The sequence below is a fragment of the Symphalangus syndactylus genome, chromosome 11 (assembly GCF_028878055.3).
Source record: "Symphalangus syndactylus isolate Jambi chromosome 11, NHGRI_mSymSyn1-v2.1_pri, whole genome shotgun sequence".
Taxonomy (NCBI): Eukaryota; Metazoa; Chordata; class Mammalia; order Primates; family Hylobatidae; genus Symphalangus; species Symphalangus syndactylus.
This window is the reverse complement of record NC_072433.2, coordinates 124544907-124571649: the sequence shown is the minus strand read 5'-3', so window position 1 is coordinate 124571649 and position 26743 is coordinate 124544907. Positions and strand designations below refer to the sequence as shown.

Below are 26743 nucleotides of genomic sequence, written 5' to 3'. Positions count from 1 at the left end.
GCAAAGAATTCTGAACATTTCCCAACGCAGTCAAGAAAGTCTTCGAACTTTCTCAGTAGGTTCTGAAGCAGCAGAACAATGAACACTATCAAAAGGCTGGCAAAACCAGCTGACCCAAAGTTTAGCTTGTTTCTTTCTGTTTTCCACATTCAGCCTTTTTTTATTTCGCTGACACAATGCTCCTGTCCTCTTCTGTCTTGGTTCCAGAAGGGAAAGAGCATTGCATACCGGGGAACTTTAACGGCAGCCCTCGGTAAGATTAGCAGTGCTGCATGCCAGACAGGCAGATCATCTGGGGAAAATAAACTGATCAGCAGCATACCCACCTGGGCGAAACATACCTGCTCTTCTCAAAGAAAACCAGCAGCAGAGATAAAAGCCATCCGTGTAGGCAGCCCACAAAAAGTATCTTGCCAGTAACTACCCAGAGCCTTAAATATTTTCGTGTTGTTTGACCCCAGCATTCTCCTGGGAACTGATGTTAAGAAAATAAACAATTCCCCCAAATCTTACACGAATATATTTACTAAACCACGATTTATATTAATGAAACATGGTGATGGTAAAGGGTAGAAATCTTAACTCTCCAAGAATAATAAAATGATTAAGTAACTTCTGTATATATATCTGTTCACTAGATACAGGATCATAAAGGCATTAAATTATTTTAAAATAATTTATTTAGTTTGAAATATATCAAGATGTATATAGAATATAATCACAACTATATAAAAGGAAAACTACAAGATAGACGCAAATTTTTTAATGCATTAAAAAAACCACAGTATTTACACTGGTTGGTTCTTTTGAGTGGTGGGACTATGGGCACATGTGTGTTTCTGATCCTGCCCCCCAAACTTAAATGCTGGGCATGCATTTTAACTTTAACTTTTTTTTTTTTTTTTTTTTTGAGATGGAGTCTCACTCTGTCACCCAGGCTAGAGTGAAGTGGCACCATCTCAGCTCACTGCAGCTTCTGCCTCCCAGGCTCAATCAATTCTCGTACCTGAGCCTCCCGAGTAGCTGGGACTACAGGTGCACACCACCATACCCGGCTAATTTTTGTATTTTTAGTAGAGACAGGGTTTCACCATGTTGGCTAGGCTGGGCTTGAATTCCTGACCTCAGGTGATCCACCCACCTTGACCTCCCAAAGCATTTTAATTTTTTAATAAAAACAGCAATACATTTTGTTTAACAGAATATTAGTTACCAATTATTTCCAAGATCAACTCTATTTAAATACGATGATAGAACTTTTTGTATAACCAATATCACAAATCATATTGAAAGGATATAAACATAAAGCCACATTCAGGTAAATTACCAATGGAATTCCCACTTGTTCAGCTTAGAGAAGTCTAAACAAGTCCTACATTGAAAATAAAGAAAGGTAGGAATGAAGTCTGAGGAACAGGAGATCACAGACGCAGAGTGACAGTAGAGAAAGGGGTCAGAGACAAATGGCCCTGGAGAGGTACAATGGTGAGACCATGTCACACAGGAAGGGGTGACCGCACAATTCAAATGGTTGTCTCATTGGTGAAATGGGGACAGTAACATTCACTTCAAAAGCTGTGTCTTTTTTTTTTTTTTTTTTTTGAGATGGAGTCTCACTGTCGCCCAGGCTGGAGTGCAGTAGCGCGATCTGGGCTCACTGCAGGCTCTGCCCCCCTCCTGCCTCAGCCTTCCAAGTAGCTGGGACTACAGGCGCCCGCCACCTTGCCCAGCTAATTTTTTGTACAAAAGCTGTGAGTCTTAAATGAACGAAGACAGAATTTTAGATAGGCGTTTGGTAAGCACTCGGGAAATGGTGCTTTATAAAAGTGGACTGTCCCTCGGGAAATGCCCAGCATCAAATGAGACATTGTCACAATTGCAAAGTAAAAGGACAAGCTCCTGGTGAACATCAGATAAAATCAGGAAAGCAGGACACAGAGCCTCCCTCATCTGAATGAGCAATGGAGAGCCTCTATTTGCATAACTCTGTTTTGAAAATTAAAAGGAGCTTTTATTCTCTCACGCCTAAGATACAGCAGGGCATGAGCTTGTAAACAGATCAGCTGAGAAGCAAGACAGTCTTTCTGAGTGGTGTGGCACATGTTTGTAAAAGCAGACGGTGCATCAGCTGGGAAGAAGTAACCAGCTAAGGAATCCTAGCTAGTGGGGGAAATACCTAAGCCAGTACGAACCGAAGAGGCTTGGGGTGTGAGTTTTGGGCTTTGCAATGCATTCGGATGGAATCTGTATAGTGCTACAACTGGCGATTGAAGAGGAAAAAAGGTAGGCTCTTCACTGGTGCAATAATCTAGTAACAGTGCAGTAGCTTGGACGGACTGATATATTTCTGCCCAAACTGAATGTAGAGTCACTCTGAATTTCCACTCTAATTAAACATGTGAACTCTGTCCTGTGGGAATATGAAAGACAGAATGCTTCTACTTTAAATAAAGAGGCTGGCTGCTTGGGAATACTATATATTAATAGTTACAGGTTGTGACAATGTGAAAATCGGTTTAAAATGTTATCATTGGCAACACCCTGTGTTGATAAGGTTGTAAACAAACAGTCATATGCTGGTTCTGCCGGTGTAACCCTTCCAGATAGCTGTGTGGCTCTCAGTGGCAAAGGCCAATAGGAGTTCTTGGGTCTAGGAACTCCAGTTCTACGCTCTATAAATGTATGAGGAGGAGATCAATTAATAGAAGGAAAAAGCTGTATGCATAAAAATGCTAATTGAACCATTAGTTCTAACAGAAACTAGAAATAACCTAAATGTCCCCCAGTAGGGGAATGGGTTTCCAAATAATGACCCATCATCTACGTGATATATGAGGTAGCCATTAAAATAATGGAAAACTTTGAGAAATAAGATGACTTTGGGGGGAAGGGAAAAAAAGGGGGGCATGAATCCAAATACCATGAATCCTTGAAAGGCAATAAGATAAAAGTGTTTTTGTTGTAATAGTGGTATTATGAGTCTTTTTCTTTCTAAAAATTACCTTTATTGTTGCTACATCATTTCATCTATAGATATAACTCAGAGCTGTTTGTTCAGTGATTATATGAATAATAATTTGTGATATTACTTAGTATTCTAAAATGACCTCAGCTAAACTAGCTTGGATATACTGAAAGACACAAAGAGTTAATAGACAGGGTATTGCCATTTTAGACTTTCTTTTCTTTTTTTTTTTTTTACATAAGTTTCTAAAAATGGTGCCTGCTGGTGACCAGAATGGGCAGTGATATTGCAAGCCAAGTCTTTCTGGCCTAGTGTTGACCTTGATGAAAGGCATCAGGCCTCTTTCACTGAAGTTCGAAACAAAACCACTCATAACCCCATTTTAAAAAAGCAAAACCACAAGCCACAGGGTTCAGTCATTGCTGGGGGATGCTTCAATTTCTTGTTTCCTATTGATAAGTTGCAGTAAGGTCTCCCTTAATCAGGTGTGAAAGTGGAAATTGGCTGCCTTTGGAGTTGAAAGAAACTTAGGGAGAGAGAGGGACTTGGAAGAAAATGACTGCAGAGAAACTGGCCTACTCTTCCTGTTTGGGTGGATTCTGTAGCATTAGATGAGCGTGAAGAACTTGGGATGCTGAGTCCATGAGAAGGTGCAGACCAACTTAGAATCATAACAGGAGAGAGGGCCTACTGAGAAATGTAGGCAAGGCTGAAGCCAATGTTTCTGGATAAATGGCATGTACAAAAATGATTTGTAAGGTTTATACTGGACATTTCGATATCAGGAGGAGAGCCAGAGCTCATTCTTAAGTAAGAAATCAGCTGGTCTTCCCTTGCAGATAATTCACGCATTGTATAAATGTAATGTATATATGCTTCTAGTCTATAGGCCACCCATAAAAGTAGTGTGTAGTGGAAGGCCCATGGGCTTCAAGGCAGATGTAGCTGGCTTCACATCCTGACTCTGCTGTCTACCAGCTGTGAGACTGTGGAGAGGTTACTTTATCTCTCTCAAACTCACTTTCATCCTATGAGCATAAAGTGATTTGCCTAACCCATCAACTGGCACACAGTAGATGCTCAGTAAATAGCATCTGCAATTAGAAGTAGCAGATGATGCCGAGTGCTATGGCTTATGCCTGTAATCCCAGCATTCTGGGAGGCTGAGGCAGGTGGATCACCTTAGGGCAGGAGTTCGAGACCAGCCTGGCCAACATGTCAAAACCCTGTCTTTACTAAAAATACAAAAATTAGCCAGGCATGGTGGCGGATGCCTGTAATTCCAGCTATTCAGGAGGCTGAGGGAGGAGAATCTCTTGAACCCCGGAGGTGGATGTGGCAGTGAGCAAAGATTCTGCCCCTGCACTCCAGCCTGGGTGACAGAGCGAGACTCCATCTCAAAAAAAAAAAAAAAAAAAAAGCAGATAGAGTAGGATCATTATTATATAAATCATATACTACAAATACACATATATATGTACACAGATGCTCCTCAACTTACAATGGGGTTACTGCCTAAACCCATAGTAAGTTGAAAATATGTCAAAAATGCATTTAATACACCTAATGTACTGAACGTCATAGCTTAGCCCAGCCTACCTTAAATGTGCTCAGAAAACTTAAGTTTACCTAGAGTTGGACAAAGGCATTTAACACAACCATTTAACACTTAGCCTGATTTGTTAGAGGGTTGAATGTCTCATGTAATTTATTGAATGCTAAGCTGAGAGTAAGAAGCAATAGTTATATGGGTGCTCGAAGCAGTTTCTACTGAATATCACTTTTACATCATCGTAAAGTCCAAAAATCATAAGTCAAACCATCATGAGTTAGGGACCATCTGTATACATATATGTGAATATACACATATATATGCAATACATATATGTGCATATGCACATGTGCCGCATATATGTGTTATATATCTATGCCTGTTTACATGTATGGCATCCATATTTGTGCATGCATACATGTACGTATACACATAGATGTGCACATGACATGTATACATATACAGATGTGCACATGACATATATACATATACAGATGTGCACATATGACAAATGGTGAGAAATAGGGTTAGACATAGAATAAGCTAAAATAGGAATGATAGGAATTATGCCATCCACATGCTCACCTGTCAGGAGTTTATCACAGAAATAGCCAAGGAAATAAGATTGATGTGTCTGGCAAGAGAAAATGTCCCACGGGGACTGACAGTGTCTGACTGAGTGGGTTCAGGGAGAAATGCGCGTGAGGGGGCAATCGCTACTGTTATGGGGCCTCAGTTCATCTTCAAGTAACCTAGATAACTTCTGATACAGTTGATTAGGACCTTGTGCTTTGTGAGGACACCTACAGACCCAAGATGTAAATTCCTTTATAGCAGAGGCTGTGGAGGGGTTTACCTTAAACCTTGAATTTCCAGGATGTAGCACTTGATATGTTTCTTAAATGAATGAATGTATGAAGACTTGGTCTATATGACTTGGAAATCTTGATTTGGGAGAATCCTCATCTACCCTTACAAAGTTCCCCCAGGTCTCATCTTGTCAGCCTGCAGATGTGAACCCTGCAGGATCCAGAGAGGAGGAAGTCAGCATAGAGGCCCTAGACAGGGCCAGGAGGCAGGGGGCCAGCATGTCCTCTCTTGATTCTCTTTGACATTTTGCACAGCACCTTGGTTGATGATACGCCAATGTCTTCTTTCTCCTGGCTTAACTTTCACTTCCACCAAGTGCTTGAAGCATAGCTAGAGTCAGACCCATAAAGTCACCTCTCTGATCAGCCTAAGATCTTAAGATGGTGCATCCATGGCCAGGTACAGTGGTTCATGCCTTTAAATGGGAGGATTGCTTGAGGCCAGGAGTTCCAGACTACCCTGGTCAACATTGCAAGACCCCATTTCTATTTAAAAGGAAAAAAGATGGTGCATCCTATCAGAATGGATATTTTCAACTTACACGAGGAGCAGTGGCACTGGTGCAGGGAATCTGCATGACCTTGAAATCAAATACTCCTGGGTGTGAACTGCAGCTCTATCAATCAGTTTATGAGCTGTATGGACAACAGCAAATTATGACACTTCTTGGCCTCAGCTTTTCATCAGTAAAATGGGGAGAAGGGGTGAACTGGCAAGACTGTAGTCATATTAGAAATCAGATGTAATGGCTGAGCGTGGTGGCTCACACCTATAATCCCAGCACTATGGGAGGCTGAGGTGGGTGGATTACCTGAGGTCAGGAGTTTGGGAACAGCCTGGCCAACATGGTCAAACCCATCTCAACTAAAAATACAAAGATTAGCCAGGTGTGGGGGTGGGCACCTGTAATCCCAGCTACTCTGAAGGCTGGGGCAGGAGAATCGCTTGAACCGGGGAGGAGGAGGTTGCAGTGAGCCGAGATCACACCATTCCTGGGCGGTGGCTCACACCTGTAATCCCAGCACTTTGGGAGGCCGAGGTGGGCAGATTACGAGGTCAGGAGTTTGAGACCAGCCTGGCCAACATAGTGAAACCCCGTCTCTACTTAAAATACGAAAAATTAGCTGGGTGTGGTGGTGTCTACCTGTAATCCCAGCTATTTGGTAGGCTGCGGCAGGAGAATCACGTGAACCTGGGAGGTGGAGGTTGCAGTGAGCCGAGATCGCACCATTGCACCCCGGCCGACAGTGGTAATGTTGTAGCCTGCTTAGCACAGTGTGTGGCTCAGGATCATTGTCACAATGATGGAAATTATTTTCATGAACATAAAGCCTAGTTACCAAGAATCACTCTTTAAGTGGTTATTTATTAAGTTGCTGTGTGACAGGAGCAATTCAAGGTACTGTGGCCAAGGGGTGAAGGAAACAGACAAATTTCAGTTTCTCTCATAGCAGGTAGACAGAAAAAATAGACACATAGTGTGTACAATAATATTAAGTGTTGTGGAGAAAAAAATAGAGGGGAAGGGGAATGAGAATGGGGTGACACCATGAAGACAGGGATAACATGTGAGCAGAGACTGAACATCAGTGAGGAAGAAAGGCATGCTGGTTTCTGGAAGGAAAGCATTTCAGCAGAGGAAACAGCAAATATGTAGCCCTTGAGTTAGGAGTGTGCTTGGCATGTTCGAGGAAAACAGGAAGACTACAGTGGCTTCTAGTGGATAAGGAGAAAGTGCTGGAAGTTGAGATTAGAGAGGTAGCTGGAGACCAAACTATAAGAGAAGTAGGGTAAAAAAAATTAACCTTAGTGAGCTGAGAAGCTGTATCTGTTAGCTTTTGCTGAGTCACAAGTAAGCCTGAAACTTAGTAAAAGTGTGTTCTTTGAAGCCACTATCTTTTGCAGTGCTGTGAGTTAAATGTGGAGTTTCTTCTCCTCTGAATTGGCACAGCTGGGGCTGGATAGTCTGGGATGGCCTCACTCACTCACATGTCTAACAAACAACTGCCGGATGCTGGTCCTGGTAGTGACTATGTGTCTCTCATCATCCAGCAGGTTAGCCCAGGAGCTGTTCCCTATGATGGAAGTTGCAGGGTTCCAAAGAGCAGCAAGGAAAGGCAAGCCCCAGTGCACAGCACTTTCCAAATTGGCCAAGGCCAAAGTCAGAGGTCATATGGGAGGGGGTGATCCCCTCCAGGTGTAGATTCTGAGAGTGGAGTTCTGACGGCTGCTTTTGCAAATGACAATAATGTCTGAAAAGTGACATTATCTGATTCATAGTTTCAAAGGTCCTGTGATAATTAATAAGGATTACGTAAGAGAGACTATAGCCAGATGGGAGGATGTGGCCAGGCTATGGGCCACTGGAGAGCAATGGTGTTTGTTCGACTGCTGTGCACCACAGATGCAGAGGCTCAGAACTTCATGACATTGTCTGGCCTGAAGCTGCCATTATCAGGAGGTGGAACAATGACACCCAGCCTCCACACCTTCCTGGTATTTCAGCAAAAGCATTTCCTCCATCATCTTGCCAGAGTGGACTTCCTCATGTGCTTCCTGGAATGGGCTGGAAACCATGGTGTCCATGAGATGGGATGCGCAGAGAAGAGCTTCTGCACAGCTCCCATTCTCAAACATACAGGTACCCGCTAATCACTAAGTACTTGCTAATTACAGGGGAGCAGACCATTGAGGACTAAAATAACTCACTGTAAGTAAGTAAGTAATAACAAAACATCTTAAGGTGAAATGAAACAATAGTCATTTTTCTTTTTTCTTTCTTTAACAGAAAATATGCTGGCATGCTAATCGCGTGAGACAGCTGGGCCCACGGACAGCCACAAAGCACAAAAACAAAACACAAACTCAGAGAAGAAACAAAAATCGTGTTTTCCTGGCGTCTACGAGAAGCGCTTTATTTTTCCTCTAGATTTCTTTTCTAAAAAAAAAAACAAAAACAAAAAAACTGAAACATACATTTAAAGAAACAATACAAAGTTCAGGTGATCATATTCAAGCATGTTCTTTTATTAAGCATAGGATGGGAGGCACAGCAGGAGGTTGAGGCAGAATGTGAAAGCAAGAGAACTGAGACTGTGACTGACAGACAAAGGGATTAACTAACTTTTTATTCTCTGCCCCCCAAAATATCCTGTGTATTCTTAAGTATACACGCTACCCTTCCTGCCTCTCAAGGTATCTAAGGAATGATTTCTAAGGAATGATTTGATTTGAAAAACTTGTTTTTGTATAGCATGAGCGAGGGAGTCTATGACAAGTACTTTGCCACCTGGTAGTTCTGCATATTCTACTCCGTCTGGGTGTCACTGCCATCCTCACTGGCTGGGACAAGGTTCTGAGATTTGTCTCCCCAGCAGTTAACGAGCTGGCTCAGGCTTGGTCAGGATGAATGAAACAATTATCTCCTGGATCAATGCAGCAAGGAGAGGTAAACAAACACTTGCTTTTTCTTCCCTAAGTAGGAGAAAGCCAGCCCCTGGTGGCCGTGGTGGTAGCTGGATGGGACGAGGGGACCTCAGGCTATTCTACAACAGTAAAAGAAAGACAATTGCTGGTGCTTCTCCAGGGAGATACGGAACCTACACACCAACCAGGTTTTTACTTTCAAACCGGCCACCACCCGAAAGCAAAGAGGCCTATGACTAGCCCAGCCCCAGAAAAGTGATACTTTACCCCAGGAATTCCCTGCTTCCCATTGGTACTTAACATTTTTCACTCTGTTGTGACTGCTCTTACTTCCTTTACTCTTGTGGATCTGTGTTGGAGGGACATTTGGAAGGGGCCCAGCCCTGGCACTTGCGTGGGCAGACACACACAGGGCGGGTGTGTGTGCCCATCCTCTCCGCGCTCCACTTAGCCCGACTGGCTGCCAAGCCGTTCTTGGATCAGCCTCTCACTGAGCGCCCACAGGGTCCGGGCCGTCTCTTCGCTCTGAGCTTCTGGCGAGGGCATGCAGCGGCAGCAGTTGTTGAAGTACATCCCTCCCAGACCCTCCAGTTCTGGGGCAGCAGCACAGTACACGGTGGTGGCAGCTCCCTGTTGCTGGAAATAGAAGAAGAAAGAAAGACAAGAAAAAAATGTTTTAAGAAAAGGAGTGATGAGATGACGTCATTTCGACTGCCTGGGCATTAGCAGGCCTCCCCCACCTGGTTCAGCTTCAGCTGGATCTTGGCATAGCAAAAGGTACTGGGCTGAAAGCACATGACTGTAAAAAGTATAATGTGACTATCCTGGAAAAACGAGTTCATAAACTCCGCTTGTAAAGCTGGTGTGACTTTTGACACCTCATATAGGAACAGGCTTGGAAAATAAATACACATATCAATATGTCGTGGCAGGCGCCTCTTCCACACAGAGAAAAAGATGGCATCCTTCTGAACGTGCAAGAACAAATTCATCTAACCCCTCGATTTCTCCATGTATAATGTAATTCGATACCAAATCGTTTGTAGAAACTTCTGACAAACCACCCACTCTTAATTATGGTCCATCAGGTAGAAAACCCAAGTGGGGCTGCTGCCAGATCATCCCTTTATGCTTTGCCCACGGTGCTGCTAGGGGAAGGGTTGGCAATGCTGTGTTAAAACATTTAATACAGATACCAACACACACACACATTCATACCTAGCACAAACACCTAACTCATTTATTAATTCATCCAGATCCCATGAAAACCTTTTTCTAAATGTTGTATTTGACCCAGATTTACAATGGGACCATGGATAAGGGGGTACATTTCCTCCCAGCCCACTTCAAAATGTAAGTTGCAAAGCGTGCAATTGATCACTTTCCTTCACCTTTTGAGTAACAGTTGGGGCTGTGGCTAGGGACGTGTGCACTGATGGGGCATCATATCATCCAAACTGACAGAATACTGTCAAGGATGCTGCAAAGAGGGCACGAAATCACTTTGCAGGCCATAATTAAAAATAATTAATAGGCTGCTGTTCAGAGGGAGACATGGTCGGCACGTCTCTAATTTAAAACCAATACAGTTTATCTGGCATCTTATGATTATTTATGTGTTTCACAGCCCTAGGTGCATCCACTAATTTTCAGCTGATAGGGAGAGGGGTTGCAAGAGAGGACCGGAAAAGGTAACTAAAGATAAGCTCAGCCCCACTAGGAAAACAGTAAGGAACTTTGTGAGGGAAATGGCTTTCCGACCCGACCCAAAGCTTATCATTTTTCTGCCCTTGCAGGGTTGACATTGTGACCATGCAGGGTGCTTACTGGAGGAGTTTCCCTCAAATGGGCTGGTTTGCAATCACTATGCTTGCATTCTAGGATCCCTGGGAGAGCCAGGTCCATTTTGAGAACTAGGGTCCCAAGGAAGGTGTTATGATGTGAAGAATGTGCCATATGGCCAGACTTGGGTTTGCTGTTGTTGTCGTCAGTGTCAGGATATCTAGTAACATTTCTAGTAACATTTGAGTTAGTCTGAAAACTGAATGGTCAAATGAAGTCAAGTGATATGACTCTGGGAGGAGTGTGGACCGTGAGTGAGACAAAGACTTGGGTTTTGATAATAACTGGCTGCTTGATGATAATGGACAAGTCAAATCTCATTGGTCCTGAATTTGAATAACTGACATGACTTGAACTTAATAGTAACTGCTTTACCTCCCCAATCTCCCTCCATTATCATGCCCACTCCAAATAGCCAGATATTATCCTGGATTCAGCTGTTTCTTTTCGCATTGATTTGTGTGGCTCAAGTCTAATGGAAATGAGTTCATGTCATCCAAATTTCCTTTCACTGAATTATTATTCCTAATAACCCTGAGCTTAGCACCTGGCACATTAATCTAAACAACTTCAAGGGGTTTATCTGGCTCTTCTGTATCCCGTGTGGGGAAAAGGGAAGCAGAAGTGCCTCTAAAGACAGATTGGAGAATTGAGATGCTCATCCAGCTAACTCAAGCCAAATATCTTGGCCTGGAATCTTAGAGTTCTGGTGGAGATGGTGTTTTGTATCAACTTCCAGATATGTGTCATAGATTTTCATTTTACTTTGCAGCTGCCAAAACCACCAGAGTGGCCAAGTGACTTGCCATTAACTCCCGAGTGGCAGGAGAATCCAGCTCACTCATTTCAAGTCCAGCCTCCCGCCCTCTATGCCACAATGGTTATACTATTCAGCATTCAAACATCATGACAGACTGGCCTTTCACTGTTCTGCCAAGTGTGAGGAAAGACCAAAGCAGTCCACTTGGGAAAGCAAAAAGCAGAATTCTTCCTAACCTGATAAAATATTTTGCCACTATGACCTTCTGTAATGATATCATGTTGCACTCTTGCATTATTGGAATGGTATTTTTGCTAAGAAATTCTGCAGTCCCATTGATTCAGAAAGCCAGTGATGCGGGAGCTGGGGACCTACCTTTTCCTTCCATGGAATCTGAAGGCAATTACAATTGGCCTCATTTCATGCCAACCTACATTTGGCTACAATGCTGAGAGCCATACCTTTTTGAAAAGCCTAACTAACTTTTTATCAGGAGATGGCTTTGATTCCTTTGCCACTAGTCTTGGGGTGATTTACCATCTAAATTCCATCACAAGTGTCTCTGGCTTTGTAGAACACAGTACACAGGAGGGGCACCCGAAAGCAAAGACGACCTTCTCTACACCAAAAATCAATCGTCCCCCTTTGGCAAATTCTCCTTCTCAGATTCATGCCTTCTCAGATTCATGCTTGGTGCTCATGGGTACTCTCTACTCTACTCTCTTGCTGGACAATTAAGCAGTAACAATATTTTGTTGATCCCACGCCCACCACCCCTTTGGTCTCTTGGAGAATTCTCTTTTCAGCTGTACCAAAGGCAACCTCTGAGTGACATCTTAATATGATCAGATGTGGCGACAGTTTAGTAACAAGTTCTCATTTTTGGCTCATCAGCTTTTTGGCCTGCATATCATCAGAATAAGACTGAGCCACATTAGTGAAATCTCAACAGTAAACAAGCCAATACTGCCAATATACGAGAAAGCATTCTTAAACTGATAAAAAAAAAAAAAAATTTAAAGAGCACTTTAATCACCATCAGATGACTTTCATACCACTTTTTGGGGCATCAGTTCATAATGCAGAAAAGATGAAAGAGCCATCTAAAGGAAATAATGTTAACTCCGTTATAAAATATCTGAAGCAATGCCTTGCCAGTTGTCATCAATGTTTACTGATCCATTGTGATAAAATAATAATACCTTGACATACAAACACTGGCTGGAGCTATGGGTTCCCCTAAACGATTTTTTTTTTTTTTTTTGAGAATCATTTATCAGAAGCCTGTAGGTTGTGCATGGTTGCTAATCGTGGGAAATGGGGGAGGTGTCTCTATCCCGCAGCAATAGCAATGAGTTAGGGTGTTGACGACACAGGACTGAGAATTTCTGGGAAGCCCAGTAGAATCTTTAATCATGCCCGAATGCCATTTCCGATCTAGTCAAACATTTGTGAGCTGCCAGAGGAGAACTGTGCAATCAATCTTGATAGTGTATGTAAAATTACCCAGGACTCTTGTTTGGGATTAAGTTAAGAGTATCTTGGTAATAAGGATTCATCATTCTCTTTCAAAAATCATTTGTCAGATTTGCAGCACAATCTTCAACTACAGAAAGGTGGGATTTAGAAAGCAGTTGCTGTTTATTTATAGTTGAGGCCCTCAGATCTAAATTATCCATCCTTCCAAAACTCTGTGTTGGGATGAAAATGTTAAGTAGCTGCTTTTCATCAACATTCATTTGATAACTGCTAGCCATCAATTTATAGTTGTCAGCACAGAATACAAATGAATACTGACTCCTTTAAAGGAAAGGGTACAGAGGTTTCTGATAAACAATATATGGTAAAGAAAAAAACACCCACATATTGATATTTGTAATGCATTGGTTAGTACTCATACTCACAGGGACAAATGTTACACAATGTTTTGCTTTCAGGTTTTTCTATTTTAAAATGCATGCTTATTTAAAAGAAAGACTAGATTCCTGTCTTAAAGTAGACTTAACTATGAGATATATAAAAAATAGACACAATATCATGGCATATCTATATATTCAATGATTGCGAGAGAGTAGATGTTCTAAGATTGCTTTCTTACAGGGACATTGCACAGCAACTGCTGAATTAATCCATTTATGCAAAAAGTAGAGTTAGGAACGCACCCTGGAAGTTAGAGTAGGCTTGGAACACCAAGGGCAGGGAAGGGGAACAGCCCTTTTGAAGACGGGCAGTGTTTCCATGACTAAAGTCCCAGGACAAAGAGGTGATCTGAAGTGAGCAGGTTTGGCTAAAAGGAAAGACATGTACCTCTTCAAACCCTGCCTACTTCCATTGTTACTCATCTGGTGTCTGTTGGGCAAAGCAAATACTTCTCAAATGCAAAGCCAGCCACCTTATCCAGTGACTCTGCGAATACACCACTAGGAAGAGAATCATTTATCAGAGAGCTGCTGTGATGGAGATGAGGGGGTGAGCCCTCATGTCACGGGTGGAATGGATGGCCATCTACACGCCCTGTTTTTCCCTGTCTCCCAGTAACACTCCCCCAGGAGAGTCTGTAACCACTCTCCCAGAACGGTGCAGAGGTCATCTCCAGATACCTCGGCGCTTGGGATACAGCCATTCCTCACAAACAATTACAGCTTCAATCTCTGATTGGAAACACAAATGAAGGCGAACTGCTCCAAAAGGCCACCTGTTCCCTACTCACTGTCGAAGAGCAATCTTTTAGGGGACATACTTGCCACAAATTCCATTTGTTTATAAAGTAATGCAGCCTATACAGGAATGAGGCTCATAGGCCTCCCTGGCTAGGTGACCACACCACTAAGTCACCCTCTTCTTCCACCATGATACTTCTATAATGAAATTATACAATTCAATTTGGAGTAAGTGCTAACCAACGAACACGCCAACTTCCATCAAAATGATGGGAAGCAGCGGACAAGAACACAGATGTCTACTCCAAAGGCCTCAGCCCTGCAAACTGCCCGGCTTCTTCAGTGAGTTGTAGCCAAAGAGGACTATTCAAGTGGCATCAATGACTAGCGTTTATTGAGAGGTTACGATTTGCCAGGCTCTGCGCGGAGAGCTTTGTAAGCATTGTCGCCTAACCCTCACACAGTTCTATGAGCCAGGGACAGTTAGTATTCCCATTTAGAGAGAAGCCTACTTGGTATCAGAGATCAAAAGCAACTCGTCCAAAGCCACACAGATAATCACGTAGAGTGAGTGACTTCAGACTCCATGTCCGTTGGTACATAAAACCTGCTCCCAAAATATGTGACACAAATATGTGCACGTGGCCCATTTCCTCATCTATGTCTTCCACAGGGCTCCGGCTTCCTATGCCTCTCTGCCTGCTCTCCTGCCTTCTCAACGAGGCCATGTCTGGCCACGACGTGATGCCCTAATGTGGCCTAAAATGAAATGTGGGGGCTGTCGTGTGTTCACCTGAGAAATGTTAAAAGGAGATTTTTTTTTTCCATTGATTTAGTCATGGAGCTAAATTGAAATGATATCCATTTGGGTGAACAAAAATGAAGACTCAGCACCCCCTTGGATGATCCAACAGCAAGTGGACCCTTACTAAAAAGGTCGTCCGATTCAAAATGCCATCTCCAGGTGCCAGATTTGCAGAAGTAAGGAACCTACTCTTTGATGATAGAATTTTTTCAAAGCACTGACCTCCCAAACAAATGAAATGGACACAACCTCCATCTTATCAGTTCCCACACATGTAGGTGTGGGCTCCGACGTGTTTCATCAGGTTTGCAGAGAAAATACTGATCCATCCTTCTTACTCCCCCCTCCTCCAATGATTCCTAACAAAGTCATTCCTACAAATTCCTGACAACTGACTCCCACAAAGGCCTTGAACAATCCAGCCCTAGATACATGCAAATACTTCCTGTAGGTATTGAAATGTAACTTTCTTCATAAGCCTTTGGGAGTTTTGCTAACTCACAGGCTATTAACCTTGATTATAGAAGAGGAATGCACTCAATTTCCCAAAAAGAAACAGTGAAGATGATCAGTAAAGCAAATATTTGTTTTTAGGCTTTAAAAGTGTGAGAAAGTGTTCTGGAGAATCCATTTAGATCCCACTCCAACTCTTAGCCCTCCAGAAAAGAACATGCCCGCCCTAACAAATTAGACGTGGACAAAGTGTTTGGATATTCATCATTTACCACAAGGAAAAATATTTCTTTGCTAGAAACAGGTTCACAAGGGGAGAAAAACCTCAGGCTCCTTTTTGGTTGCCTCTCCCATGACAGGTGAAGAGTCTCATTCTCCAAGTGACACTTGGGACACTGTATATGATGGGGGCTTGATGGCCGTGGCTCAGAGTGAAATGCCAGTCCATCACCATAAATGCAACAGATTCAGGCACAGACCACAACCACAAATTACAAGGGACACCTTGAGAGAAACGCATGCAGGGGGAAGAGTGCCATGCAGCTTTTAAATGACAGCCACGCGTTCACAGGCTTCTGTTCAGAGAGAACCTGTGAGCTGTCCTGGGGCCTTTCCTGTTGGCGGTGCAGGCATCCCAAATATGATGCCCCCAAATCCGAGTCTGGCTAGAGGGAAGTGTCATACAAAGGCCATGCCATTCTCCCTGACAAAAGACATGAATTTCTTGCAAGATCACTAAGGAGTTGTAAGAGGTTGACTTGAAGAGAGTAAAATGAATTGGAAAGCCAGCAAGAATGTGGCTCTTACTCCTCTGTGAAATATGTGCAGGAACGAGCCTGGAGACCAGCAGGTTCAGGATGGAAAGCTGGAAAGAATTCTTTCCTAAAACTTAAGTTTTAGAGAAAAATAGGCAGCCAGTCCCAACCACCCAAAGGCGTCCAAAGCCATGTTTGTTCTGGGAAGGCCAAGGCATGGGAGGATGTTAACTTGGGCTATCAGCAGGCTTGAAGGGCAGGGTGACCTTGGTACGCTGTCACGGCCTGTGTTTCCAAGTTGACAAACTGTTCTGAGCTTTTCCATGAAATGAGTGAAGCCCTTTTCATACCTCTTTCGTGTTCCAGAATTCTTGCCGTCGATGTTCCAAAGGATCTGTGACAGATTTATGTCTCGTCTTAAATGGGACAAGTTGTAACATTCAGAATTATTTTATCTTTCTGAGACCTGCTGTTATTGTGAGACCCTGGACATGCTTTGCTGGGGTTGGGGTGAGGGTACTCCTAACAAGGGAAGAAAGAAGAAATGGCTTCAAGGCAATCCATGTGGGTGATTGCATGCACGCTTGTTCCATCTTCCATTTGTGCCTGCCCAAACTGTTCTAGAACTGACCGGACCTGAGAGTCTGTCTCATTAGAACTAAGAGAAGGTATTGTTGATGATGTGTTATATCCATGGAAGAATTCCCTGGGCATTCCCTCTGATGCTGCCTGGGATACCTACATTGCTCAAAGTACAGTTTCTTTATGAATGGGGATGAAACATTGCAGTGGGGTATCCATTCTTCTATGGTTTGTTTGAAATGGCCAAGCAGAAGTGCCATAGAAATTTGCCAACAAAATAAGCATCTAACTGATAGTGTCATCCTTCTACATGGAACAAATCTGATGACATGTCACTGAAATTTTCCAACTGGACCACCTTGATGCCTGTGCTAAAAGACTGCTGGGTGTTTATAAGAGATAAAAGAAGATATTTAGTGTGTGTTTATTTGAAACATTTTACATTTTTACTCTACTTCTTTAACCTCTGTTATGGTTATAGCTAGCTCGTGTACTGCGTATAAATGTATGCATCTGTATTCACCATGTACACCGAAATAAACCTTTGAAATTATTGCCAGGCAGAATTAATGAGCTCAGTTCTAATAGTGCAACATAGTACAGGTCAAACAAACAGCTTCTCCCTTCCCTTCTGCACCGAACGGCTCTACGAAGTCTGCCTGCCAAATTACATCTTTTAGAAAACCAAGTAGCTGGCTGTTTTGTGAGCAGGCAGGATTTCAGGACAAACCACAAACAAGCTGTTTGTTTAGATTTTAAGGTTGACAGTTCATTTACACGTATGCCCTGTAAGTATTCTATAACATAGTCCTGAAAAAGCACTGAAGAAAAAAAAAAACACACAAGGTCTCTGCTGGGGCTACATCATGGTAAGGAATTAACTCTTAACTCTGCCTTCCAGAAACAAATTAACAGGATGTACTTTGCCATAATTCACATCTCACAGGTAGGCCCCCAATGTCCAGCCCTGCTATTTCAAATCGGGCATGTCTGCATTAGGGGTGTGGATTTCCATAGAGAGCTCACTGGAACAGACCATTTCTCAGGTTCCAAGACACTGGCCTTGTTAATATTTCATTTAGAACATACTGTGGAGAGCGTCTCATTTATATTACTTCCATAATTAATGGTGATAGCTTAGGCACTGCCTTTACACAGAGAGATCTCTTCACAGTGGTCGATGGGTAATGAGAAACAATAGATATTTCATTCACCAGCAGCGTGTTGCTAGTTAGTAGGAAATGATCGTGTGTGCTGTTGCTTTAATTGCCCGGGTAAATAATTCTGCCTCGGTGTTAGTGAGCATTTTAAAGCACTTGATGCAAATAGACTAGAAACAAAACAAACAAAAAAAATTAACCTTGATTATGCAACACCTTAGCATAGAAAGTTACAAAGGTATGTCTTTTTTAAAGTTTGCATTCTGTCATGCAAATATTATCTAAATATGCATGTGCTGACTACTCATCTACGGTATTTTAGGAAATACAATTAGCTGCCTTTCTCTTCCCCTACGTAGACTGTAAATAACTGTAGATCTTTCTCTTGTTTCCCTATGTAAATATATGTAAATACTAACAAGCTATGCATGCTGCTATTCTAGGCAATTTCAGGTACTTTTATAATATGAAGGCATGTACTTGAACTCGTTTGTTAACAGAGGGGAAAAAACTCTCTCAAACTCTTTAAAGCTGAATAGAAATTAAAGACTTCTTCCTACACTGTTGTGGCTTCTTTTGTTTGCCTTCTCTTGCTGGAATGGAGTGCCCCACTCCAGCTCTGACCCTCTCCCAGGAAAGACACACAGCACACACAGGCCAGGGAACAAAAGTGGAACAACTTAGCTTGGGCTTTTTCATACTTTCTTTGGGTTTCCTAAAAAACATCTAGAATCACAAGGTAGGTTTCTTTGGATCTTTCTAGCAAAAGAATCTCAACAGAATGTAATTCCTATTTGTTGTTCCTCTACTGTGTGCCTTATATCCCAAAACACTATCGAGGGTCCCGTCACTCGCATCTCAACAATACGGAGACTGAGTCAGGTCAAGGCCAATGACAAAAGTGACAACACTACTAAATGCCACCCAAGCCCTCATTCTTTCCTGTATATAATAGGTCAGTAAACTACTTCTGCAAAGGGCCAGAGAGAGATTAAGTAATTTAGGCTCTGTGGCCCATATAATGTCTGGCAGGATCACTCAATTCTGCTACTGTTGTGAAAGCGGCCATCGACAACGTCTACCCAAATGAACGTGTCTGTGTTCCAATAAAACTTTATTTATAAAAAATAGGCAGTGGGCCAAATTTGTCCGGCAGGCCACAGTTTGTCAATCTCTGCTCTACACACCATTAAGACTGTTTTTAAAGACTGGTAACATTTCCCTTTTTAACTTGTGCATTTGATGGACCATGGAAATGATTTTATCAAATGAAAATTCTTTTTTCCTGCAAGTGTCATGAAATAAACAGGTGAGCAAAAAGGAAATCACCTGAGCTTATAAAACAGGCTGCCTTCCTCTGACAAATTACATTGCCAGGTTTCAGTTTAGTTATCTTTTTGTTTTCATAAATAGGGATGGAAGAAAAAAGTCAGAGAGACAAAAGTGGGAAAAACAAAAAAGGAAAAAAGTGAGAAACATTCACTCTTCAATGAGAGGAAGGAGGCTATTACCTCAGGTATCCATGGAAACCAACCAGCGCATAAACTTTTTAATGTTTGGAAAACAGCGTTTGCGTTTGAAGATGTTTTTCCCAAGTATGATGCTTCAGTGTAAATGCACTAATTGACAGTTTCCTTCGGGACTTTTTTATTGAAGTTTCCAAACTTAATTTGATGGCACAAGGGACTCTCTGGAGCCCTTGAAGAATGCTGCAAAGTTAGGTCTTTAAAAAACCGAGCCAGCTCAGGCATCGTGTACAAATCCAACTCTCTTGCAAAGCAAATGAAGAAACAGATCTTATTCCCTGTAAGTTTCCCATTTAAAAAGAAAAAAGAAAAAAACGAAACCCTCTCTGTTCAGCTAGGGAAGGGAGAGGCCCTTTCTAACCTCTATCGAGTGAGAATATCATCCCTTCAGTCCTGGAGGGAACGGAGAAGAAGCAAGAGGAAGAAAGATCCAGGTATTTTTGCAGATGGGGTGGCAATATGGGATGGTAGGAAAATCCCCTGTGCTGAAGCCAGAAGTCCTTACACTGGAATCCTGTCTTTGACACCTATGACAAGCCAGTGAGCCTCAATCTCCTCATCTGGAAAGTGGACATAATAATATACCCTTCATGTGATTCTTGTAAGGATGAGTGATAACATTTGGCCATTTCCTGGGCACACAACAAGTACTAGTTCAAAAGCAGTTCTAACTCTAATTTTTACAAGTTTAAAGCAGCTATAACTCTGATTATCACAAGTGTAAAGAAGGAAGCATACACATCAAAGTATAGACGAAGCCTACACCTCCATTTTTTGGGCCTGCCGTATAGAGACTCGCCTGTCACCTGGCCCCAGCACCTCTCCTTTAGCCAGATCACCGAGCGCAGGTACAGTATCGGCACAGAGGCACTTGCCAGTCCTTTCACCATTTCTAGATCTCCCTTCCAAATCATCCTGAGTTTTTCATGTCTTTGTCCAGGGAGTGTGAGGCTTAATAGCTGCTTAGGGAGGGTTAGTCCAATCCCAACTGTAATGGCCAAAAAAAAACAAAAAAAAACAAAAAACAACAGCAACGGTGGTGATGACTGCTGGTTACTGAGAGTCTCTTAAGTGCCAACAACCTGTTATTACTTCTGATTCTCACAATATCCTCACTCCTCACCAGGCAGGTGTTATTGTAGTGGAGGGGAGACAGAGGCTAAAGGAGGTGAAGTAATTCATGGCCAAGCAACGGGGCAGTGCTGGAACTCAGATTCAACTTGAGGTGTAGGTTCAAAAACCCATATTCTTGATGTGTAATGCTCTGACCCCATACTCTATACCCTTTGTAGCACCCCAGAATCGTGCATACACTTGAAAATCTGGCCTCAGATCTGAGAAGGGGATACTTATTTCCTGCCTGGGCCATTTGATCCCTCTGGTGGCCAAGGCCCTCTCCACAGACCAGCAGGGACCTTTCTCCTCCTTTCTGAGCTCCATTTCTAGTGCCTAAATCCCTGGCTTCCCACCAGGCCTCTGGGGGATGTCATGTGATTTTGAACAGTACAGACCAGAAGAGGTCTATCGTGCCTCCCCTGCAGTATTCTCTTCTGCAAATTGCTCTTTGTGCAAAGGAGGTCCTGAAGGCTGGTAGGGCTCAGGTTAGGAGCTTGGCATTTGTGGATCATCTGGCAGCAACCACCGGGGCAGTCTCACAACAAGCCGACTGCAGTTGGAACTCCCCGCACCCACAGTTTAGAGAAACGATGAACTCATGACAATGGGGTACACCAAGGAACATCTTATTCTTCTCCCTGCCTCTGCCCTCTGGCTGCCACACCTGTAGGGATTCATCCTCTTAGAAATGCCTGGCAAAGGGAAGGCACACAAATGCACATTGCTACTCAGGGAGGTGTCAGTTAGGAACACAAGCCAGTTGTGTAGCTGGCCCTCGAATTGTCAAGGGGTTGAAAATCTGTCATCTGCCAGTACACTCTCTGGATCCCTAATCAAATGACTTTACAAGGCACTCCTCTTCATGTATGAATCCCATACAGGGGCCAGGATACCTTCTGTGACACGTTCTAGGTGGCAAGGTGGAGAATTTTAGCAGAACTCTTGCAAGATCCCTATGAAATTACTACGGTCTCATTGTATTAATAGGAAAACTGAGGCTCAAGCAAGTAAGTGACTTCATAACATAATTCTCATTGATTCAGTTTTGATTTTGTGCCACCTGGAGGCCTCCTGCTAAGAGATTCGTGTGTCTTTGATGCTTTCTGGGAGGGTCCACCCTACGCATGACAGATCCTTTAGGGGGAATTCTGCACACATTATCCCCAGTTAAACACAGGAGAGCCCTGGCACCATGGCTCACACCTGTGATCTCAGCACTTTGAGAGGCCAAGGCAGGTGGATCACCTGAGGTCAGGAGTTCAAGACCACCCTGGCCAACATGGTGAAACCTCGTCTCTACTAAAAATACAAAAATTAGCCAAGCGTGGGGGCACACACCTGTAGTCCCACTTACCTGGGAGGCTGAGGTAGGAGGATCGCTTGAAGCCAGGAGGCGGAGGTTGCAGTGAGCCAAGAATGCACCACTGCACTCCAGCTGGGGTGACAGAATGAGACTCCATCTTGAAAAATAAAATAAAAACACAGGGGACTGAAGCCCAAAGAGGCAAAGTTTTTTGCCTAGGTCAAACAGCAAGTGACGAGTTAGGAGCTGAACGAAATCACACGGCTCTAGACACCCAGTCTCAGCAACTGCACTATGATAAATAGGAACACGTCCATAGCACAAGTGAAGCAGGAACATAGCATATCTTCAGGTCAAGATTTTGAGCCATCATCATAGCGACCTTTCAGCAACAAAGAACAGCAAACATTTTGTGAGGGTTCCTGGTTCACATTAAGTGTTTGATGGGTACTCTTTACAATATTCACAATAATATGATATTTCCATCTAACCAACGTGGAATCAAAAGTCCAGAAAAGTTAAGCAACCTGCCCCGGGTCACACAGCTACTAAGAAGGGGTGGGGAAATTTGGATCTGTGTCATCTGTGCCCTTGACCCCACTGCTACTAAGCATCCTGAGCCACAGAAATCAGACCCTCACAATGCATTTGTCACTTATCCAGTAGTACGATTAATGTCTCTAGTTAGGTTGCTCCACTAAGGGGCACCTTAGACTCTTGGGTGTGATGTTAAAACTGCAGTGGAGGCCAGGGCTTCAATTGCCCATGGGAAAATAATAACTCAAACCAGTGAGCAGAGGATGCAGCCATACCCATGACGGAGCAAAAAAAGCGGGAGGATTTATTTTCTTTACTTGTTTTTAATCTTACTCTTTTCTTTACTTTTTTTTTTTTTCTTTTTTTGAGACAGAGTCTCTCTCTCGCCCAGGCTGGAGTACAGTGGCACACTCTTGGCTCACTTCAACCTCTGCCTCCCAGGTTCAAACGATTCTCCTGCCTCAGCCTCCCGAGTAGCTGGGATTACAGGCATATGCCGCCATGCCTAGCTAATTTTTGTGTGTTTTTTTAGTAGAGACAGGGTTTCACCATGTTAGCCAGGCTGGTCTCCAACTCCTGTCCTCAGGTAATCCACCTGTCTTGGCCTCCCCCAGTGCTGGGATTATAGGCATGAGCCACCACGCCCAGCCCATTTTCTAAAGCTGCTCTTGGTTCCTCAGATTTTGGTAGATGACCGATTGATTTAAACTGTTATACACATAAGGGCAGATTTATAACTGCCCCAGATTTCAGTCCTCCTTAACCCCTATGCTTTCCTAGAGGCTGGGAAGCATAACTTCCTGCTGACTGGAAAGTCACAGCCTTGTATCAGGACACAAGATCCCTGGCGTCTTGATATAAGGACTTCCCATCATCATGGTGGGATGAAACCGCCTCACATCATCATGGTGGGATGAACCCTGCCCTTTGTCCTGAGTGTTTGTGTTTCCACCACAATCTGTAGGAAACACTGGGAACAAATAAATAAATTACCAGGCAATACATTTTTCCTGGCATTACCGAACTGCCTTTCTAAAGTGATCAAAAAGCCTAGATTATCACCACAACCACCCATTTGTGGCAGTGAGGAATCTATTGAAATGGTCTGATAATTAAATTTACTTTCCATGAATTGCTTTGCTTAAAGGACACGTCTATAAAAAGCAGGGTTGGTGACAGCGGTGTACCAGTAAGTGTTCAAGAACTTGCTCACTGGAGGGGGGCGGTGCAGGGGGTGGGTTTGATTCATAGTGTCTGCCAGTTCCCATGGTATAAATACTCTCGCCACAGGCAATTTCAAGCTATCAACTGAAGGCAGAGTTGGGAGGAAATGTACACACTCAGCTCCTGGAAGCTGCTGTGATCCAGTTCTAGCAGTCCCTTGGTGATGACCTGTGGAATACAGCTGCAAGAATTTTTGAGGAAGATCATGAGATATGATAAAACAGATCAGGACCTCAAGGTCATAAAACCATTGCGATGTGGCAGGCACTGTGGGAATGTATAAACCCAAACCAGCTTAGGGTACCTGGAGGACAGAATGGTACAGACTTGTGAATTTTAAGCATGTTTCAACTTGGTCCCTATAACCTAAAAGTTGACTCCACTCAGGTAGCTCCCCTGGCCCAAGGTAACTATACTTCCTACTGGGTCAATATGAGCCCTAAATATCATTCTAGAAACTGCAACATTGCTTCATTTAATATTGCAGCACCTCTGCAGATAGATAATAACCCCATTTCAGAGATGAGGAGACTGAAGTTCAAGGAATTGAAAGATGCTCAGGGTTACACCGAACTCCCGAAATGCATTGCCAGGATTCAGATCCAGATCTGCCAGACCTCAGACTTCATTATTTCCCTAGTTCTCCCGGGAACTGTGCTCCCTTTGACCTCTGTATCCTTGAAAATAGAACATTTCTACAACAAGTGAAATCTACATGTTATAACAAATAATTTGCCTCCCCCTAAAAAAAAGTCTCTCATTCAGGGACACAGGGTCTGAATCCCTGGGGGGCTGAAGGTAGTGTAGAGGATGAGTACTGGAGACGTGGAGGACAGTCACGTGCTAACACAGGGGAGGGTCCCAACTTGCCCTCGCTCCACAGGCTGCTGTGGGAGCTCCGTGTTCCTGAGAGTCAGGATGACCTGCCTGGAGACTGGGAATGTGGAGTATCAGCAGAAGAGAGGCTAGGGCTGCTTATGGGATTGGAAATCTTGGGATTTAAATTATTTCTCAGGCATTAATGGAAGTTGGGTCCGAATAGATTCAGCGTTTTCTCCTTTTGCCCAACATCACAAACCTAAGTGAGCAGAGATAACCCTGGGGCCTCCAGGAGCTTCCAGCACACAGAGCACGTGTTCCTAAGCTGAAGGTCCCTCGGTTGAAACTGGTATAAACCCAAGCCAGCTTGGGGTACGGGGAGGACAGAATGATATAGACTTGTGAATTTTAAGCATTTTTCAACTTGGTCTCTCATTGTGAAATCTACACGTTATAACAAATAATGTGTATAGGTGTAATACACAATGTATGTTGTATATATGTAAAATACAATGAACATGTATAATTTCCGAGTCTCTCACCTTGGTCTCTCACTGTTCACCAACAGGTGAAGAACAGAGAAGGCGATGATTTTTGCTCACACTGCACTTCTGTAACTTTATCAAAGGTGCCAAACCTCGAAGCTACTTTTGGTTTTGGTACTTCCTCAAATGAACATGCAAACAGGTTCCTACTGATTAAATTGCATGAGAAGAGTCAGTACTGGAAATTAGCAGTATTACTGTCCCCACTAACAGAAGAATATTTTAAACAAAGGCATCTTTACCACCTGAGATAACCAATTTTTTCCCATGTGAGTGGAATACCATTTCCAAATAAGAAAGAGAAAACAGTGACGCAGGAAATGAACAACTAAAATGTTCTTTCCCCGTTCAACTTTAATTCCTGACACATTTGCATCTAGAATGTCAAACTCACCCAGTCACTGATCTTGTGCTACGATTCTATGTACCACTACCTGGAGTGTTTTCCCAAAACACACTTCTCGAATCTGACTTAACCATTATCATTGCCATTCCTTTGCAAGGAGCTAGCTCCCAGTCTAGACAAGCTGACTTACCTTTGTAGCTTTACCATCTCCCTTTCCCCCATCCCTGCACCTCACTTACATGAATATACCCTGAAGTTAGAGAGGCATGGCTTCAGAGCAAGCTGAAGACACTGCAGTGGATACTGTAGTGTGCTGCTGAGATCCCCCATTCTGGGCCAGGAGGCACTCATTTCCTCAGACGCTAGACTGTCGTATGAGTCCCTCCTCAGGAACTGCCCTCAGCCAAAGCGAGCTCCCTACATAAGCAACACCCACTCCAGGAGGGAGCCCACCTCAATGACTTCCTGACCTCCTTGCATCTCTGAAGAATAATCCAGCTTCAGAGTTTCCTTGGGATTGACTGGAGCATTCGCATCTCCCACAGCACAGCTCAATCCTCCCTCCGCCCCATCCTGCTTGCTACGTTTCCCTACAGGTGTGCATCCTAGAACACTCCCCAGTAATCTTCCTACATGCCAATCTCACTTGCAGAGTCTGCTTCCTGGGGTACCCAACCTACAACAAACAATAGCTGGGGGACTTAGAGAAATACACATAACCACTCTGAGCCTCTGTTTTCTCCTCTGTAGATCTGAGATAGGGGTATGCTCACACTTTAGCCATCCGGAATGACCAAATCACACCATACGCATAATGTTCTCATACGGAGCAGGCATATAATCCATACTCAGCAGATGACAGCAGTGGTGGTAGTAGTAGAAGTGACAGCATTAGCAGTAGCATCTACTCATCTCATTCTGCCTGCGTGGTTCTTTCTCATCCTTTAGTTTGGGGAGTATGGCATGGGGAAGAAAAGCATAGACTCTGGGAGCATCTGCTTAGACGTGATTCCAGTTCTTTAAGGTTAGGCATGTTTTTGTACGCACTCTCTCCAGAAACTCTATTGAAAGTATAATACGGGGAAAAATTATTTAACTCAGTGATCAGGAAACATCAACAAAGATTTTGGACGATGGAAAGCAGATGGAGAAAGTGGCACTTCCTGACTCAGCAGCGCGGGGGCTGTAGAACAGAAAGGCAGTGAGAAATGAGCCAGTTCCCACAACGGGAGCCTGGGAACTGAACGGGGGTGGAGAAGGGTGGAAGTAGGAAAAGGTAAGGTGAGGCTCCACGCTGCTGCCTATAACGTCGGAGCCGAGATCTCACATGGGCCAGGAAACTCGTTAAACAACTTGAGTCCTTACAAAGTTCAGCCGTCACTTCCTCTGTGAGTTCGTAACCAGAACCTTTCTTCACCTGCACAGTCCATCTATATTTTGTAGTTGGGTGTGTGCTGTTAGACTGTGATCTCACTGAGGGGGGTTCCTGGCATCCAA

The 26743-nt window shown here is 43.4% G+C and overlaps 2 protein-coding genes across 2 annotated transcripts in view; one reads left to right on the top strand and one right to left on the bottom strand.

The window, feature by feature from the left end:
• The window catches only part of MAF (MAF bZIP transcription factor), a 388207-nt gene extending 379945 nt beyond the window's left edge, over nt 1-8262 (top strand). The window contains exon 3 of the mRNA XM_055299650.2: nt 8176-8262. The gene's annotated coding sequence lies outside the window, so the exon portion shown is untranslated. The remainder of the gene's footprint in view (nt 1-8175) is intronic.
• A 131-nt stretch (nt 8263-8393) lies between these two features.
• Nucleotides 8394-26743, bottom strand: part of WWOX (WW domain containing oxidoreductase) — a 1124776-nt gene continuing 1106426 nt past the window's right edge. The window contains exon 9 of the mRNA XM_055299642.2: nt 8394-9449. Coding sequence (XP_055155617.1) covers nt 9261-9449 — 189 coding nt within the window. The 3' untranslated portion in view covers nt 8394-9260. The remainder of the gene's footprint in view (nt 9450-26743) is intronic.